At 45.7% G+C, this 15,925-nt stretch overlaps 1 protein-coding gene across 1 annotated transcript in view; it reads left to right on the top strand.

Moving 5' to 3' along the window:
- The window catches only part of LOC131261841 (semaphorin-2A-like), a 71,330-nt gene that overhangs the window by 36,358 nt on the left and 19,047 nt on the right, over nucleotides 1-15,925 (top strand). The window contains exons 2-3 of the mRNA XM_058263682.1: nucleotides 862-949; nucleotides 9,441-9,492. Of these exons, the coding sequence (XP_058119665.1) occupies nucleotides 862-949; nucleotides 9,441-9,492 (140 nt within the window). The remainder of the gene's footprint in view (nucleotides 1-861; nucleotides 950-9,440; nucleotides 9,493-15,925) is intronic.

The raw sequence follows: 15,925 nt of genomic DNA, 5'->3' as shown, positions 1-15,925 counted from the left end.
TCCATGCAGACAGAATGTAAACACTCAACCATTACCGCACACCGCTAGGCAGGGAAAGCGGTTTTCCCGGGGCCGGGGCACGCAAGATGCTGTGCTGCAGCAAGGATGTGCACTCTTCCACCCATCATCATCCTCCCCCTTGTCCAGGCAGACGGCATAAAACTGCTGGAAGAATGAATACATTTGCATGGAAAATCAAATATTTCGCCGCTTTCACTAGCTATTCCTTTTTTCTCTCCTATGTGCCTTCTTTGTTGGTCCATTTTGGCTCTGCCGTCTCTGACCGGTTCGCTCTGGATATGCCGTTTTATTTATTTTTTCAGTTTTTGTAAAGCTTTTCGGGAGGATTTGGACACGTCCGTTGGATTGTGAAAAAAAAATCTCTTATCCTCTCTCCATCGCCCGGTGCTTGCTCCTCGTAGTGCACGTACGAAAGCTACAGTCGCACTCATGCTGCAAATGGATCCTCGAATAACCGTAGTGCCTCTCGGAGCACCCCCTCCCATCAAAGTCAGAAAGACAGAAAGAGACAAAAATGAGTCTTCTTAAAACACAAACCCAAAACAAAGCGATGCTAAATCCCAAACAAAGCCAGTTGCGGAGTTATTTTTCCCTTTTTTGGCGCTACATTAGTCTCTACCGTTCGTGTTTTATTTGTTGTGTGTGTATGTATGTTTTTTTCTCCTTTTTTCGAGCTCTACAACCCCGCGGGTCCCCTTCGTAACCCCCTTCTAGGCGGTAACGTTCGCATTATTTTCAGAGTCAGTAAAAAACAATCGATTCCCTTCCGTCCTTCCACGTTATCTAAACAGTGTTTCTTACTCGGTTCTTCTTTTTCCTCCCCACAAACTTTGCTTGCAGATCACGTACGCGAGTTCCAGTGCGGAAAATTCTACTACCGCACGTTCTACATGGACGAGGACCGGGACGCCCTGTACGTCGGTGCCATGTAAGTACAGCAACAGTTGAGTGTTTCTTCGGCTGCGGGCCAACTGTCTCCCCCTTCCCATCGCCCCCCTCCGGTTCGGTTGATTATTGTTTGATTTTTATCGCAGGATTAGCTGGGAATAAATCGAATCCAGGGCAATCGACGAATGCGAATTTGGCAGCAGAGACGGTGAACCATCGCTGGGGCAACAGCATACAGCGACAAGCGGACCATTTGCTTGATTTCGGCGAAACGAATCTGACGTGATCTGTGATAAATGGCTTCGGTTGTTAATTTGTTGCAAATGACTTACGGTGCCATTCAGATCGGTTTTGTGTATCGAATACTCCTTTACGAATAAGCAGAAAGCGTTTGGTATTTAATTTGGGAGGAATCATTTTCTATCGTCGCGAGAAACGGTTTCATTGAACTATGCGCTGACGAAACATTCACGTTTGACAATTTGTTTTTTCATCATCAAACACAGAAGTAAAAAGCTTAACAATGCCTTTTATGAGACCGTCTTGTCAGCATTTTTCAATAGAATGGTAAATTGTACTATTTTTATCATTTTATCAACTAAGTATCCGAGTGAAAAAGAAACGATTGTTTTCATACTTGAATTAAAGCTTCTAAACGCACTCTTAGCGAATGGTAAGCAAAACGAATTTGTAAACTGTAGGGATTGAGCCGAGCTAGATGAATAATTAGAAAAATAGTAATAATGAACGAATTGATAAACGAATGAATTTTGAATGCGAGGCAACGAAAAATTAAAAATGAATTTAATCGCTAGATAGTTGGCAACAAAAATTAGAAGAGCGATGGCCTACTACTGAACCGAGATAGATCTGCAGATGGAAAAAGATGGAACTAAGTAGACATTGAAAAACGGAACGGGTTGAACCATCAGTCTTGTGATTGAATTTGACGAGAGTGGATAGTGAAAATGAAACAAGTAGTTGAATTTGGAAGTTGAAATATATTGAAATGGAGAAATAATCCGTGAGATCACGACACATACTGACGAAGATTGTATTAGATAAACTTATCGTAAATGAACTTGCATTGAATGAATGTGTAAAACATTCTGTAGTTTCTGAATACAAATTGCAAGCAAAGCAAAAAAGCAAAGTGATAGCACAGCTGTTAACTAAATTTAAATACATATTTACAAATTTTCATTTTTAAATTAGTCTCAGTCCAAAACCCTACGTAGATTTAATTTAACCTTTAGTATAGCTCGGAAATATCAGAACAAACTCTTCGTCAGAGCATTACTCAAATGCAAAGTGCATCCTATATTCAGCACATTAATTGCAAACATTGAAGCTAGATTAACACGGACAACAAACCTTTGCATTATCTTTGCCCTAACATAATGACACCGGACGATCCCGGCGCGATAAGGATCTCACGAGAAGGGGTCTCTGATATCAGGCCATCAGCGAGAGTACGACCTTGCCTTCAGTCGCGTTCACTCCACTGTGTGCACAAAATTTACCCATCAAAATTAACCCATTTTATGCACTCGCAGAGAGCGGTATCGCATCGCAGCAGGCATCCGAAGCATTTCCCGAATGTTTGCCCCTCCAAAACCGTGCGCCATCCCCGCATTAAATGACAAAGCAAGCGATTATGCGATAATCCGATAATAATTTTCCCCGTGGTGGCGCTACCCTTGCGCCGCATTATCATCTTCCTCATCATCATCAGTGTCATGATCATCATCGTTGTGATGTGCATCATCGTCAACGGCGCGGACGTCGTCGTCGTCGTCGTCGGTATTGTCGCACCGGGAATGGCGCTTCCGAAGGCCGAAGCACTTAAACATAATAATTCCCCGACCCGTCAGAACATCGAGGGATACATTGGTGCTGTACACGGTGCGGTCCTGACCGGAGTGCACTGGAAAGTTCGCTCGCAACGGGTTCCCTGTGGGGCATTTTTCGAACGCTCCATAATTCGATTGTCATCAGGGAATGCTGGTGCGGTCCATACCGGTGCCACAACCGAAGTGCGTCTTTATAGGTTTTTGGAGGGCGAAAATGCGAGTGCCCATCCCGCGTTCGATGCATGCGTGGGGCGTTCATAATGGATGAGGATCAAAGCAGCATCCCCAAAATGGGGATGCGATAACGGGGATCGGGTTTACTTAGGCTCACCGGGCGAGTTAGCGACCCGGTTCGAGAACGCAAAGTTTCACCAACCAGCGATGATTAAAATTGATCGCGAAACGGTATGTCGGATGAACTAAAATCAGGACGAGAAGCGAAAGCCTTCAGAGCAGAGCTGCCAGTAAATTGAAAGTGAAAGACAACTCACTTCGCCCGTTAAAGTTCCCGTTCCCCCCCTCGGAAGCTGTGTGCGGTGAAACCTGGAACATGAAAGCTTTCGGCCGCAGGTGTTCGTTGCGTTCCGTTTGCGATAACGATGTAAAACGAATCCATGCCAGTCCGCAGCCGGGGCAAGGGAAGGTTATCCGACCCCCTTAAGGAGGTGTTTCCGGGACGGCGCAAAACAAACAGTGATGAAGATTTAATGGGATGCGTCACGTGCAGGGCACGTGTGAAGACAAACTCTCAGCCAATCTCTCAGAACCCGGTCGGTACCGACTCCTCGGTGTCGGCAAGAAGTTGCACCGGTTTGCTGGGATTAGGCCAGCAACGGCTTAAGCAGGTATCGCTTTTCCATCCACCCGCTCGAAGCAAACCCGGTACTACAAGATGATGGGGCGTTTTCCTCGAATTGATGAGGATCAGACCCGAGTGTTTCGGTATGCTTCGGTTTTCGGGATTTCGGTAAATATTTTACCACCTGAAACACTGTCCACCGCCGCAGCCTTGCCGTCACCCTTCCATCCCGACAGAGTTAGAGGGAGCAAAGTTTGTACGAAAATAATCATCACATCATACTTATTATGTGAGGTGATACTGCGGTACCACTTATGTGCTGCGGTAACGATGGTGACGATGGCTTTTACTCACGTCTGATGATGCTCCCCTGCCCTTGTGTGTGTTGTACCTGTAGCCATTCTCCGGGCCGAGTAACACTCATCCGGCGGCGGATAGATTTCGACGGGTGAGGTTTCACACTAACGAAGCCAATTTTAATTACTTGTACCCAAAGGGCGGCCCGCCTTTCCAAAAGCGGAGCGGGGACCTGTCGGTGAATAATGAGAACCGGTGTCACATTGCCGCATTATCAGTAACTTGGCGCTCGGTTCTCGGACCAGTTTTAAGGGTTCAGCATCCCCAAGATGAAGTAGGTGGTAGAAGGAAGTCCCTTCCCTTTTGGCAAACGAAAAACGATGTCTGTACAGTCACCATGGTGTAACGAACGGATGTTGGATTTTGCTAGCTCCAACCCACCCAACCGAACGACTCATCAATATAGGATTATTGCAACCTCAACTCGGTTTGAGAAGCGATACGCCTTTGACGTGCCGTCGTTCGGAAGATGGCTTGAGGAAGGACCTAAGCGGCCGCGATAGTATGGATTATTTAATTGATTGTAAAATTTGTCTTTAATGAACATGCCGTCGCTAGAACCGAAGGATGTGTACTCACGACGTGATCCTAGGATAATGAAGTCTTTTTGAGTGTTTTTGTTTTGATAGTTTCCGTTCCATGTCACAGCGGACTCCATTCGGGAACACGTTTGCTTTCGTAATGGGTTCTTTACAAACATTTAAAATCACTCATTAAATACGAATATTAAACATTACGGAAGTAACGTCTCTACAGCATCCTTTGATTGCGGAATCAATTAAGATTGATGACATTTTAAAAGGATTATTTTAAACATACTTTTAATGAGATTTGTGGGTCAAAAAACTAAACGCTCGTCCAAGAAGTCAATGTTTGTAAGCCCTGCTTAAGTGCAATCCTGCTAGTGCTTCCTCAGTTCGGTTTGTTTATCAGTCGAAAAGATACGTAATACTCCAATTAATCTTACTCCCGCCGGCGGAAGTAGCCTACGACAGAATCTTTAAATAATTTGTCAAAACTGTCAGACTCTCCTCACCGTAACTCAATTAGACGAAGACGACGGCCTGGACGGTCGACGTCCGACGGAGGCCAATTCATCCGCACGGAGCGGATCAACAGTTAGCTCATCCTCAAACCTCTAAGTGCCCTAGGTGGTTCATGGGTGGGGAGATTTTTCTCTCACTCTCCCCCTCGCTCGCACAACCTCCCGCTGGGCGAGTTTCCCCCGTGGCAAATCTTGAACAGTTTTCGGGGTGGAATTTTTCTGCTCGATTTCCACCCCGGCCTGAAAAAGATCTTCCGGCAGGCAAAAACAAAACAAAACATCCCAAGTCAGCATTGTGCGCCAATCAGCCGACATGGGGCGCGATTTCGCGATAGAGCAAAAATATGTTAATGTCACTCGTTAATGAATTGGGTATTTTTCTTCATTTTCCTTCCATTCTATTTTTTTCCCGTGTTTTCCCACCCCAAGTGCATCTCCACTCCATGCAGCGGCGTTAAAGTAGATCCCTTAAAATAGGAAAATTTTCATTGAGAAGGTCACACGCAGTCGAGCGGAAGTTTCACACTCGGCACACTTGGTGAAGGAACGAGTGAGGCGTAGAAAAACTGAAGCGCAGTGTTGGACGAAACTGGAAATAAAACAAAAACGGCTAGACGAAGGAAAAGGCAAAGGCAACCTGCAAGGATCTGACAGTGATAAGATAAGAGAGTGCGAGCAGCTGAACACACGGAAGCAAATTGAAATAAATTTTTCACGGCGTCATTTTACCCCACCCCTACGCCCCTCTACCAGCGTCAGGAAAAGTCAGTCTTCCCCTTCGTACTCCCACCGGGCGGCGTCGTAGCGGTGGAGGTTTTCCTTAATTCATTTCACTCCGAACTTGTGCCTGCCAGTTCCGTGCGAAGTGGATGAAATGTGAAAAAAAGAAATGTTCCCATCCTCCTTGCCTTGGTGGATATCAAACGGGAGGGAAGGTAAATAAAAAAAAAAACACATCGACCTGAAGTTCATCCGTCGGGTGGGATGATTTTTATCTCGGGCTCGCATCCAAAATACCGGTGACGCACGGAATATCCACGCCAGGAACCGTTCGACTCTTGAAGTCGTTTAAGTCGTAGCAGATGATAAGGATACGGAGGATGGAGGAGTTGACGGTGATGATGGAGGTTGACTTTTTCTTTTTCCTTTTTTTTTTTTTTGGTTGTTTGATGCAGCTAGCCGTTGCCTGTCTGGGATGCTGGCACAGCTTAGACCTATCCGGGCCAAACACTTACCTTGCTCTTTCAACCCGTCGTTCGCTCAGCTGACGTTTTCTCGCGAACAATCGAGATAGACGGAATACTTTCACGGGCGGCCAGGCGGGAACACCCGAGAGGAGTAATTCCTTTTTACCTTTATTTCGTGGAAAATTTGTCATAAATTCCAATTAGGATTTCGCTTGCTTATTTCTTCCTTCCTTTCCGCTCGGTAAGGCTGACAGGAAAAACTGGCTCGAGAAAGTGTCCTCGTTGTCATCGGCTGAGCCCACTGGACTCGGCCTGGACGAGGCCTGGGTTTAAAGATTTTCTTGAAGGATCTCTTCACCTCAAAACTTCGGGTGTCATTTCATCCCGCGGACGTTGGGAAGTTTTTTTCTTTTCCGTTCCACTAAGCTCCCATCAGACTTTGTGGAGCGATTCACGCTGCCTGAGAACACCTTGAGAATTTCGTTCGTCGGACCAACATTGCCAACTGTTTGTGTAGTAAGAACTTGGAAAACGGAGCCATGAGGGCACGACAAAGATACGTGGAAAAGGTCACCAAAAAGCTTCATCAGAAAACGTCCTCACGTAAGCAGACGTTCATCAGATAAGCATTCATCAACATTCGACGAGCTGACCAGCAAAAAACTTGATTAAGGAGAAGACTTTCGCGAATGAATGTTGGTCAATCATTAAACTGGTGAGGAAAAGAAAATCATCCTCAAACCATGCGCTGATGATAAAAATGAGCATAGCAAGTTTTTGTACGTGCGTTACGTTGCCTGGTCTTCCTTAGGAACGTCGTCTGTAAACGAAGAAATAGTGTCACAAATTTCCACACCGGAAAACTGAAGAAAAGTAAAGCGATAAATGGCTTAGAGAGGCTCCCTTTAAGACGTTTCCTTAGCGCAATATGGACCACATGGAAAGTAGGGTTTCCAACTGGACAGAAAATAAAGGAGAAAGAAAACGCCACAAAACGAGCACCATGCAAAAGCTACGGAAAGCATATGACCACGGGAGGAAATAAATCAAGCCACCAACGTCAGCAAGCAACCGCACCCGGGCCACATCGGCCGGGGCCAAAGCGTAGAGTGAAAAATAATGAATGCGTGAGCTTGGGAAAATGTGCCGCCGGTGGATGGCCTCAGCGAAACAGATGGCATCAGGCGCAGAGACAATCTTCTCCGGGCAAGGTGGCCAAGTTCACCTGAGTGGAAAGCGGAGAAACAAAAAGATATCGCCACCTGATACGGGATCGGGGACCGTCGAGGAAGGGGGGTTGCCAAAACTTTGCCCAAAGCTTCCCGAGTGGTGTTTGAAGTCACGATGTAATTTATTTTTCACCTCACCAGCATCCATGAAGGTATTACGCGGGGTTTTTCACGGCCAACGGATATTTGCGCCACGAAATAAGCCTATTTACCGTTCGCGCGTTGTACGCAGGCCTGGCAAAACACAACCCCGGGAAGGTTGAAATTTGATTCCGAGTCGGGGGGGGGGAAAAAGAAAGCAGAAAATTGGCGGATGAAGATGGCCCCGGCCGGTCGTCTTCCCTCGTCATCGCCGGTGACGACCAAGTTTGCGTTTGATCGCACCGAAGAAGGCGAATCGAGCGAAGACACTAATTTCCCTCAAGAGTTTGAAGTGAGCTTCGCCGGAATCGTTTCCGCAAGGCCGGGCCGGGATAAAATTGCGTTAAAAACGAGTTCCGGGGTGAGCGTCGAGCACTGTTGAAGGACTTCGGGCGAAGCGTTCGAGCTGCCGTTCCGCGAATGATCGGAGAGCCCACTTTAAAACTTTGGCGTTGAAGTACGCGCAAAGTTATTGTAAGAGGTGATCGATTTCAAGGTGGATGAAAAAAAATCCTGAAGGTGCTAGAACAATTATCCGATATTAGAATTTTTTATTTTATGGGATGTTGGTACACTTTTATACAGTTTCATTAATACTGGCTTCCAACCGTAGGTATGAAAAAATCCGTTTCTTCCACGAAAAGGTGATGAAAATGAGGGTCGTAATTGGCACCCTGGTGGTGTTTTCCTCGCCGTTTCTTTTCCGCCTCGCCAAAGGTAGCACCACTTTAATTGCTGCCACATTAAGATACCCTAGCACCGGCCTCCCAAAGGTATCCATTACGGTCGGAAAAAGGAAGCACCCGAAAAACACACACACACACCGCCCAAACGATTCCGATCGACACGCTGTGGGCCAAAAGTGGGCCGTTAGAGTAATTTAGATTGACTTCCACACGCCGCATCGAATACAGCCGACTCAACACAAATAACTCCTTCCGGTGACCGAAAACAGAGCACCAAAGCCCACTATCGTCCCACGAGGCCCGCCGGACGGTACGGCTAACAGCTGTCAGATTTTATCGAAGAAGCACCCGAACCCCGAAGAAGAGTGCCCAAGGTGGAAGGATGGGGTGCGCGTTCGGGCAGGGGTTTCGGCCCACGCAATGTGCGAACGTGCCCTGCTGGCACGTTTCTCCCAGGACTTCGGCTCCTGCTCGGGTTCGAGCTCGGGCCCGCGGCGCACTCCCGGGCACTCCCGGGCAAGAAATGGCAGCCTATTACGCTGGATAAATATTTAATATGTTTCCGACCGAAAGGTGTTTTATTTCGGATTCTCAATTGATGGATTGACGGCCGAAAGGGGGCGGATGTAAGGGCCGGATTTTGTTTTCCTCCCGGTAGTGTGCGTTGTGCCACAATTGCTAATGAAGCAGAATCCTCGACGGTTTGCCGAAAGGTTCGGGGCTCTGACGTAATGACGAAACCGCGGAAAGTGTGGCCGGCAGCTACTCTTCCCAAGCCCAAGGCGGGCGAGCGATAAATAATTCATAAAGTGTACGAATCAGTCTGCCGGTGGTGCGGTTTTTCGCGGTCCTGATGAGCTGCCTTTTGCGTTGCCCGTTTTTTTTTTTCTGATTGCCCCGGAAAATTCCACCGTCGGAATGTTTTCCCCCACCCGAGGGCCCCGGGGACGGCGGGTTGGGCTGGGCAGAAAAATAATTTACGAAAAACCATCGTTTTGGAAGAGGGGCCCGTGAAGTTAGGACCGGTCGAGATGAGTATGTCGGGTTTGGAATGTTGATGCTGTGGAGCCTCTCAATCTTTCTGGGCATGTTTTCGTAGAAATAAAAACCTTGAACCTTGAACTTGAATATTTTTTACCGATTGTGTATTATTCATTCCTAATTCTTATTCCATCTCATACGTATTTTTCCTAGAGCAATCACTAACGAAATATTTAATTTCTTTTATTTGCAGGAATCGGGTGTACAAACTTAATTTGAAAAACATAAGCATGACGTCGTGTGAGGTAAGTAATGTTCTCATTTTCACAAACACCACACAATAGTCCCACCCGTCCGAATTAGACCCGTGTTCCAATGCGTGGACCCAATTTTGAAACAGCATTCACCTGCAATTTACGATCAAACGGTTCGAACGGACTGCCGATGCACCATTTGAAAGCAATTCGCAAAATGTTGTTTTAGTTTTTTTCGATCAGGTACTTCAGGCATTTTTTTGTGCGTTTCGCTCACCCTCCCTAAACCACCATCTCATGATGCCGTACCGCTTTGCATCCGCAAAACCACATCAAAAAGGATAGTTTTCCATTTGCCCGTGCCGGTGGAAATGTGTGGGAGCGCTTGTGGGCTACGGGCAACGAGAAGCTATTTCTGCGGTTGTTTATTTGCCGCTCCGGAGTGTGTTTGGAAATGAAACAAAAACAGATCAACACACACACACACTCACCTGCAAGGCTCCCACGGTGATGAAGCTCAAACTGTACGGTTCGAATCAATTGATCTTTCCACCTGCATATCTCGACCGGGTGGTTTTGCGAGAACCGAAACTGCTTCCGCACACGGCAACAAAGGGGAGTTGGGGAACTAGAAAACGCCCCACCCCCGTGCTGGAGTCATTTCCGAAGCGTTTTTGAGCAATGGAAATTGTTTTGACCCCTCCCGTGCTCCCCTCGGTGCAATCGCTTTTTCCTCCGGTTTTTTGACAAAAACCGGTGCCTTTTCGGCCTGGTCCGGGACGATAACCGAATCAAAAGCCAATCGCTTACCATGTTTTCGGGCGCTTTGACGTTGTTGCAGCCCGGCTATATATCTTTTCCGCAATAACCGGGGTATCCGATATCCGGGAGATGAGGAATTTGCATCCTTTTGCATTTCTTTTTCGGTACTTCTCAGTGTATATAGCGAGGAGGATACCAGGTGACATCTTGTGAACAGCATGTCTTATTCCCAGTGTTTTCCACTAGTGAGTCTATTCGATGATGAAGTATACTGTTTCTAACGTGACTTTTTGTGCACGGATCAATTATTGCGAAACTGTTAACAGAATGTCTGGAATCCTACAAACTGGTTTAAAAAGTGGTTCACGGATAGTTTTAATGAAACGTAAACACATCAAGCAAAAATGGAATTATTGAACCCTTTCAGGGCCATAAGCTATTCACGACTAAAATTGACAATACAACACAATATTTTGGCTATTTGGGGTGTAAAATAAGAGAATATCACCAGAAAAACCTAGCAGTCTGTGTAGGTTTTTTTTTATAATTTCATGGGAAATATTTTTCCCTATGGACCATAACAGTAAATAAACGATCAGTATTGTTGTGATATCTTTTATTTGCTTTCGAATACAAATTGCATATTAAAAAAAATCCATGAAAAAGATCTTAGCCGTTTGTGCCATCAAATCTAATAAACTTTCCAAATATTGTTGGGTGAACGCACGAATGGTTTGGTTATGGAGCAATTAATATTGATAACTCTTTTTTGTTTATTCGTTCAGAAAGACATTTGCCGCCTTTGACATAATGTTTTCTTTGATGTTTCGTTTCAAAAGTATCGTTTTTATAATAGTTGAACAACCAGTAACGAGTTTTGTAGATGGGAAAAATATTTACCTTGGTCGTGAAAGGGTCAAGTAATATTTAACACTTTGAATGATGAGTCGATGAAAGTATTGCATTTGAAAAAAGGTTCACTGTTAAGTACATTTTACAAGCAGCTCACACTGTCCCCGCAAATAAAGAAACGGGACGTCCGCAATCACTAAAGGGCATCGATTTTATTACAGTTTTTCTTCTCTTACACTTTTTACCGTACACTTTTTTCCATCGTGGAAACTACTTTCCCCCTGTAAACCCGGGGAAAAAAGTGTGAATGTGTCCAGGTTCGGACCTTGCGCGAAAATGGACCAACGGCAGCGTAGAAACAGGACAAGTACTCTAGAAACAAAATGGCAAAAATAAAACCTCCTCCCTAGCTTCCTCCCCTCACGGGTATTTCCCGTTAGCTAGGAGGTAAGCTCTTTCGGCGACCACAGTTTCCTTTATTTTTCCCCCGAACCAGTTTCCCGTCTTTATATCCCTTGCGGAAAATTCACGGATTTGCGCCGCTTCCCACATGTGGTTTTCTCATGTGCTCTCGCTACGGCAACTAAATTAATTACTGCCGGAGTTAAAATGCAGCTGGTGTCGTTTTTTATTCCCGTCTGGGCGCTTTTTTTTCCCCCGTTTGTGCTGACGCTGGACTTGCGTCTTTTTGCTTCTTCTACTCCACCAAGCGCCATGTTTTGTTCGAGGGTTGGGAGAGTTTTTATTAGTTGTAAAACTGTTCCGCTCCGTCCGCGCGGTGACGCCATTAAGCAGTATGAAAAGGAGACTTTTTCCGTAGCCTCGAGTTTAGAAAATAACAGCCCGACCAGTTATTTTAACATCTATTATTCGTGTATTACTATCTCTTTCGAATGTAATGAGTGAAAATGGTTCTTTGACGACTTTCCATTGATAAAAAAGACGACCGTTTTACATGGAATGAAACATTTTCAAAAAGCACGTTTATATAAATCAAAGCTTTATTCATGAAACACAATAGCAATTTGATATTGTAAACATAAAAGAAATAAGTCTTTCTTCCTGCGGACAGGATGATTTTCACCAACTTGACGATCATCCGACAATCGTGATGCCACGGTGACCGTTCTTATTAGATTAGGAGCCAGCTTCCCGGAGGCGTCTTTGCGTCTCCGAGCCCGGCGAAGGACCGGTACCAGAAAAATCCCGAAATGTCAAACACGAACGCGTGTCCCTCGGGGTCCATTCCTTTCTCCATCGTCCGGGTTCTCCTTGGGTGGCGTCCGGCGTGCTTGCCGGTTGTTCATTCGTCGGTCCGTCCGAGAAGCACCAAATCCGCGTGCGAAAGGAAAAGAAAAGCGAAAACGTCCTAAGGAATGACCAGCGTTCGGAAGCAGCGCCGGGACCCATTCTTAAGCCAGCTGCGGCAGTAACCGTATCCCGGGCTCGGACGATGGTTTCGAAAAATGTCGGACGTGGATGGCCCCGAAAAGATTCCGAAAATTGGGCACCCGGAGCGAAAGCACCATGGCACATGGCCGGAAATAGGTAGCTACCGTGGCACACAGGATAGGCCGGGGCATTTTAAGAATGCCGCTCACAAAATCCTCCGCACGTATTCGAGATGGGCTGGCCCGGATAAGCACCGGTGAGTGGGTGGGTGGGAGGTGGTTATGTTGGCTTAATGGCCTTGGGCCATATCATCGCTTCCTAGTGTATCGTGTAGCAAAGAAGTTTACGGCTATCGCAGCCCCGGATCACCGTGTCACCTTTTGACGTTCGTCCGTGAGTCTTTGCATCCGTACCATCTTCCCTTCCCCCTTAGCACGGGATTTTTTATCTGTAGATTTCGGGCTCTCCGTAGCCGCCGGAAGTATGGCACCATTCGGGAGTGCCATCAACTGTGCCATTCCTAGCGAAAAGATGATCTGCGGAATCGTTATCGGCTGCCCAGGTCTTCACCTCGCACCTAGTGGATTTCCACATCCCCTCGGCGATGGGAGAACGCAGTCAGTTGTTGCACCTCGACCTGCGGGAGGTATCATTTGGTGGTGAATTTAATTTTACTGCTAATCGATTGACGCCTAACGATACGAGGTATCGAACATTTATCCTGCCTGCTTTATTAGATTATTTTCAAACGCAAAAAAAAACTCCCAAAGTGTGGGATTACCTTAATTTCCGAAAGCAATAAGGTAGGAGTTAGAAGCAAGTATGTTTTTTCTTTTTGGGGGAATTAAAGCTCACACAAACATAAGTATCTAGAGAAGTGCTTTAAAGAAATTCTTCTTGCAGTTATCGAGCACAGAATAAAAAAGGTTCGATAAAACGATAGTGTTTCGGCAAATATGTGAGGAAATGAAACGAAAGCTACAGACTGGGGGAAAACAACACTTCCAGCCGCAACGGAAATGAAACTGCCACCGATACTGACAAAACGGGCAGACCGTTAAGATTCTTTTTAAAAGGGCACACAATCAGAAAGGAAGCATCAACCGGCGGCGAACCGATCGAACGATGAACCGCATCCTAATATCACTCAACTGAGGTCAAACTTTGTCACCGGGATTTTTTTTTGTCGAAGATCGGTTCGCTTTTCGTTCGCCAACGTTAGCCATTTAACGAAATAAACGCCCTTCCTGCGCCGGGGCGGGCTGTTTGGTTCCGGAACTCCGGCCGGCCAAAGACGACGATGACAAGGCTTCGGTTGCAGTTTTTCCGTTTCTTCCCGTTTCGATCGCTCGAAGCCTACGGAAAATAATCTTTCCCCGTCGACAAAAACGGCCGAAAACACGCCCCGCGGGGAGGGGGGCGTCAGCATCCCATAAACATGCTCCAGCCTCGGGCGGTGGATTAGTTAAACGAGGGGACGACGACAGCAGATAAGCCATAAATGATATGTGAACGATTAACATTTATGAGCTACGGAGCTACCGCCGTGCAGTGGCCGATCGGTTTTTCCACGGTACGGGCACGTCGGAAAACGGGATAATCGATTGGCCCCGAAAGGGGATGGCGTGGGGGAGGGAGGGGGCGAGTGGGGTGGTAGCATTTCGGTAAACAAACTGTCATGCCGACGTCCCGATGGCTCGACAGATAGGCTAGTCGTCGGGCTGACATTCGATTTCCGGTTCAATGATTTGTAGTCAGGATTGGGGGGGAGAAAAGTTAACCAAAAAAAGGACCTACACCCCCCCCCCCCCTCCTCCTACCACCCGGAAAAGCCTTTTATTCTATCAAAAGGTAGCTGAAATGACGAAAACGTGGGCATGAGTTACCGACCGAATCATTTGGTGAATGTGCGTTTGTATGTGTGCACGTGTGTGGTGGCATATGGAATGGTCCTTTTCATCGATTATGAATGTTTCACACCGTTTCCTCTTTTACACTTTTCGTCCATTCATTTCTACCAAAATGAAGCTGCGAAATCTGGGAGTTTTCTTCCCCCTCTTCTTTAAGCGCCACCTTTTATGCGTTATGCGTGACAGATTTTTCGCTGAATGGCCCACGATGATGATCCAACTGCCATGCTTAAGTTTTTCGTACGCGGACCGGCTAAGCATGGATTACGGAACATTTGCGGTGCGATTTGTCGCTTCCGGCCACCTGACCTGACCGCGGGCTCCAGGCGATTAGTGAGAATTTATTACGCTCCAATGGCATAACTCATCATTTAACGAGAAATAAATTTCAAGAATGAAAATTGACCACAATACACGCGAAGGGCGAAGAAAATTTATGATAGATTATGTGTTAAACCGCAAACAGGTTTTTTGAGCTTCTTGGTGAGAAACCAATGATATTAAACATCGTTCATCTTGGATATTTTAAGTATGCAAAATGCCCAAAGATCGCTTTATAGAATTGGTGTAAAAAATAAACGCTAAAGCATGTCTTTGAGGCATAAATTCATGATAACCACCAATTAGATAAAATGGTCAGTTAAATAACTTAACACATAGCGGTTATTACCTACAACCAAGCCTTCGATTATGACTTTAAATCTGAAATAACCATAGCTCTTTTCATCCGAAAGTAATTTCAATCAAAAGCTCAAAAGCATATGCTTTTCAACAGTATTTTGATGCGTTCATGAAATGAACTTAAGATTTTACATGCAAATAAGACGTGAATTTATGATTGATTTGCAACACATTCTAATGATTGATATGTACTCGATTGTTTACTAAATAAAACAAATTATTATGAAGATATAGCTAGTAGGAACGCAATACATTTTTAAATCGAAAGATTTTGCTACGAATGTCGAAACATTTTCGTGCTGATTGAACAACTACTGTTTTCTATTGAAACGTATATCGAACTAGAAAAGATGCACTTCAATAACTTGCATCGCTAAACAGAAATAAAAATACCAGCCCCACGATTGAAATGGTTAACCAATGTTGCGATTCATCGCGTTTTACCGACCACGGTTTTGAACCATACAATTTTTCCGCTCAACCGCATACCGACGTGCCCGATTAGCACCATGATTAGATGCAAACATGCTCTTCCGGTGGAAAGCCGATGCACATACACCGGTTTTTATTCAATTCTATTTCTAACCACTTCAACCACTGGTCAAGCCCTTTCGTTCGGTGCGTATCAATTAAAAACTGCTAAATTTACAAAATCCACACACACACACACACACAGTAAGCAGCCTTTCCACGCGTCGCTCGGAATCCGTAGACATTGGGCGCCATCGTTGCTGGCACGTCATAAATAACAAAAGTAATGAAATAAAATTTTATGAAAATATAAATTGCAACCCCTGACTCCTACCTTCACCATTCCGTTCTGAAATCCAGCCACCTTCGATCGCTGACTAAGCTGACGAGAGCCGACGACGAGTGGCAATAGATGG

This window comes from Anopheles coustani, chromosome 2 (genome assembly GCF_943734705.1).
Source record: "Anopheles coustani chromosome 2, idAnoCousDA_361_x.2, whole genome shotgun sequence".
Taxonomy (NCBI): Eukaryota; Metazoa; Arthropoda; class Insecta; order Diptera; family Culicidae; genus Anopheles; species Anopheles coustani.
The sequence above is the reverse complement of the archived record's forward strand: the minus strand, read 5'-3'. Positions and strand labels throughout refer to the sequence as shown.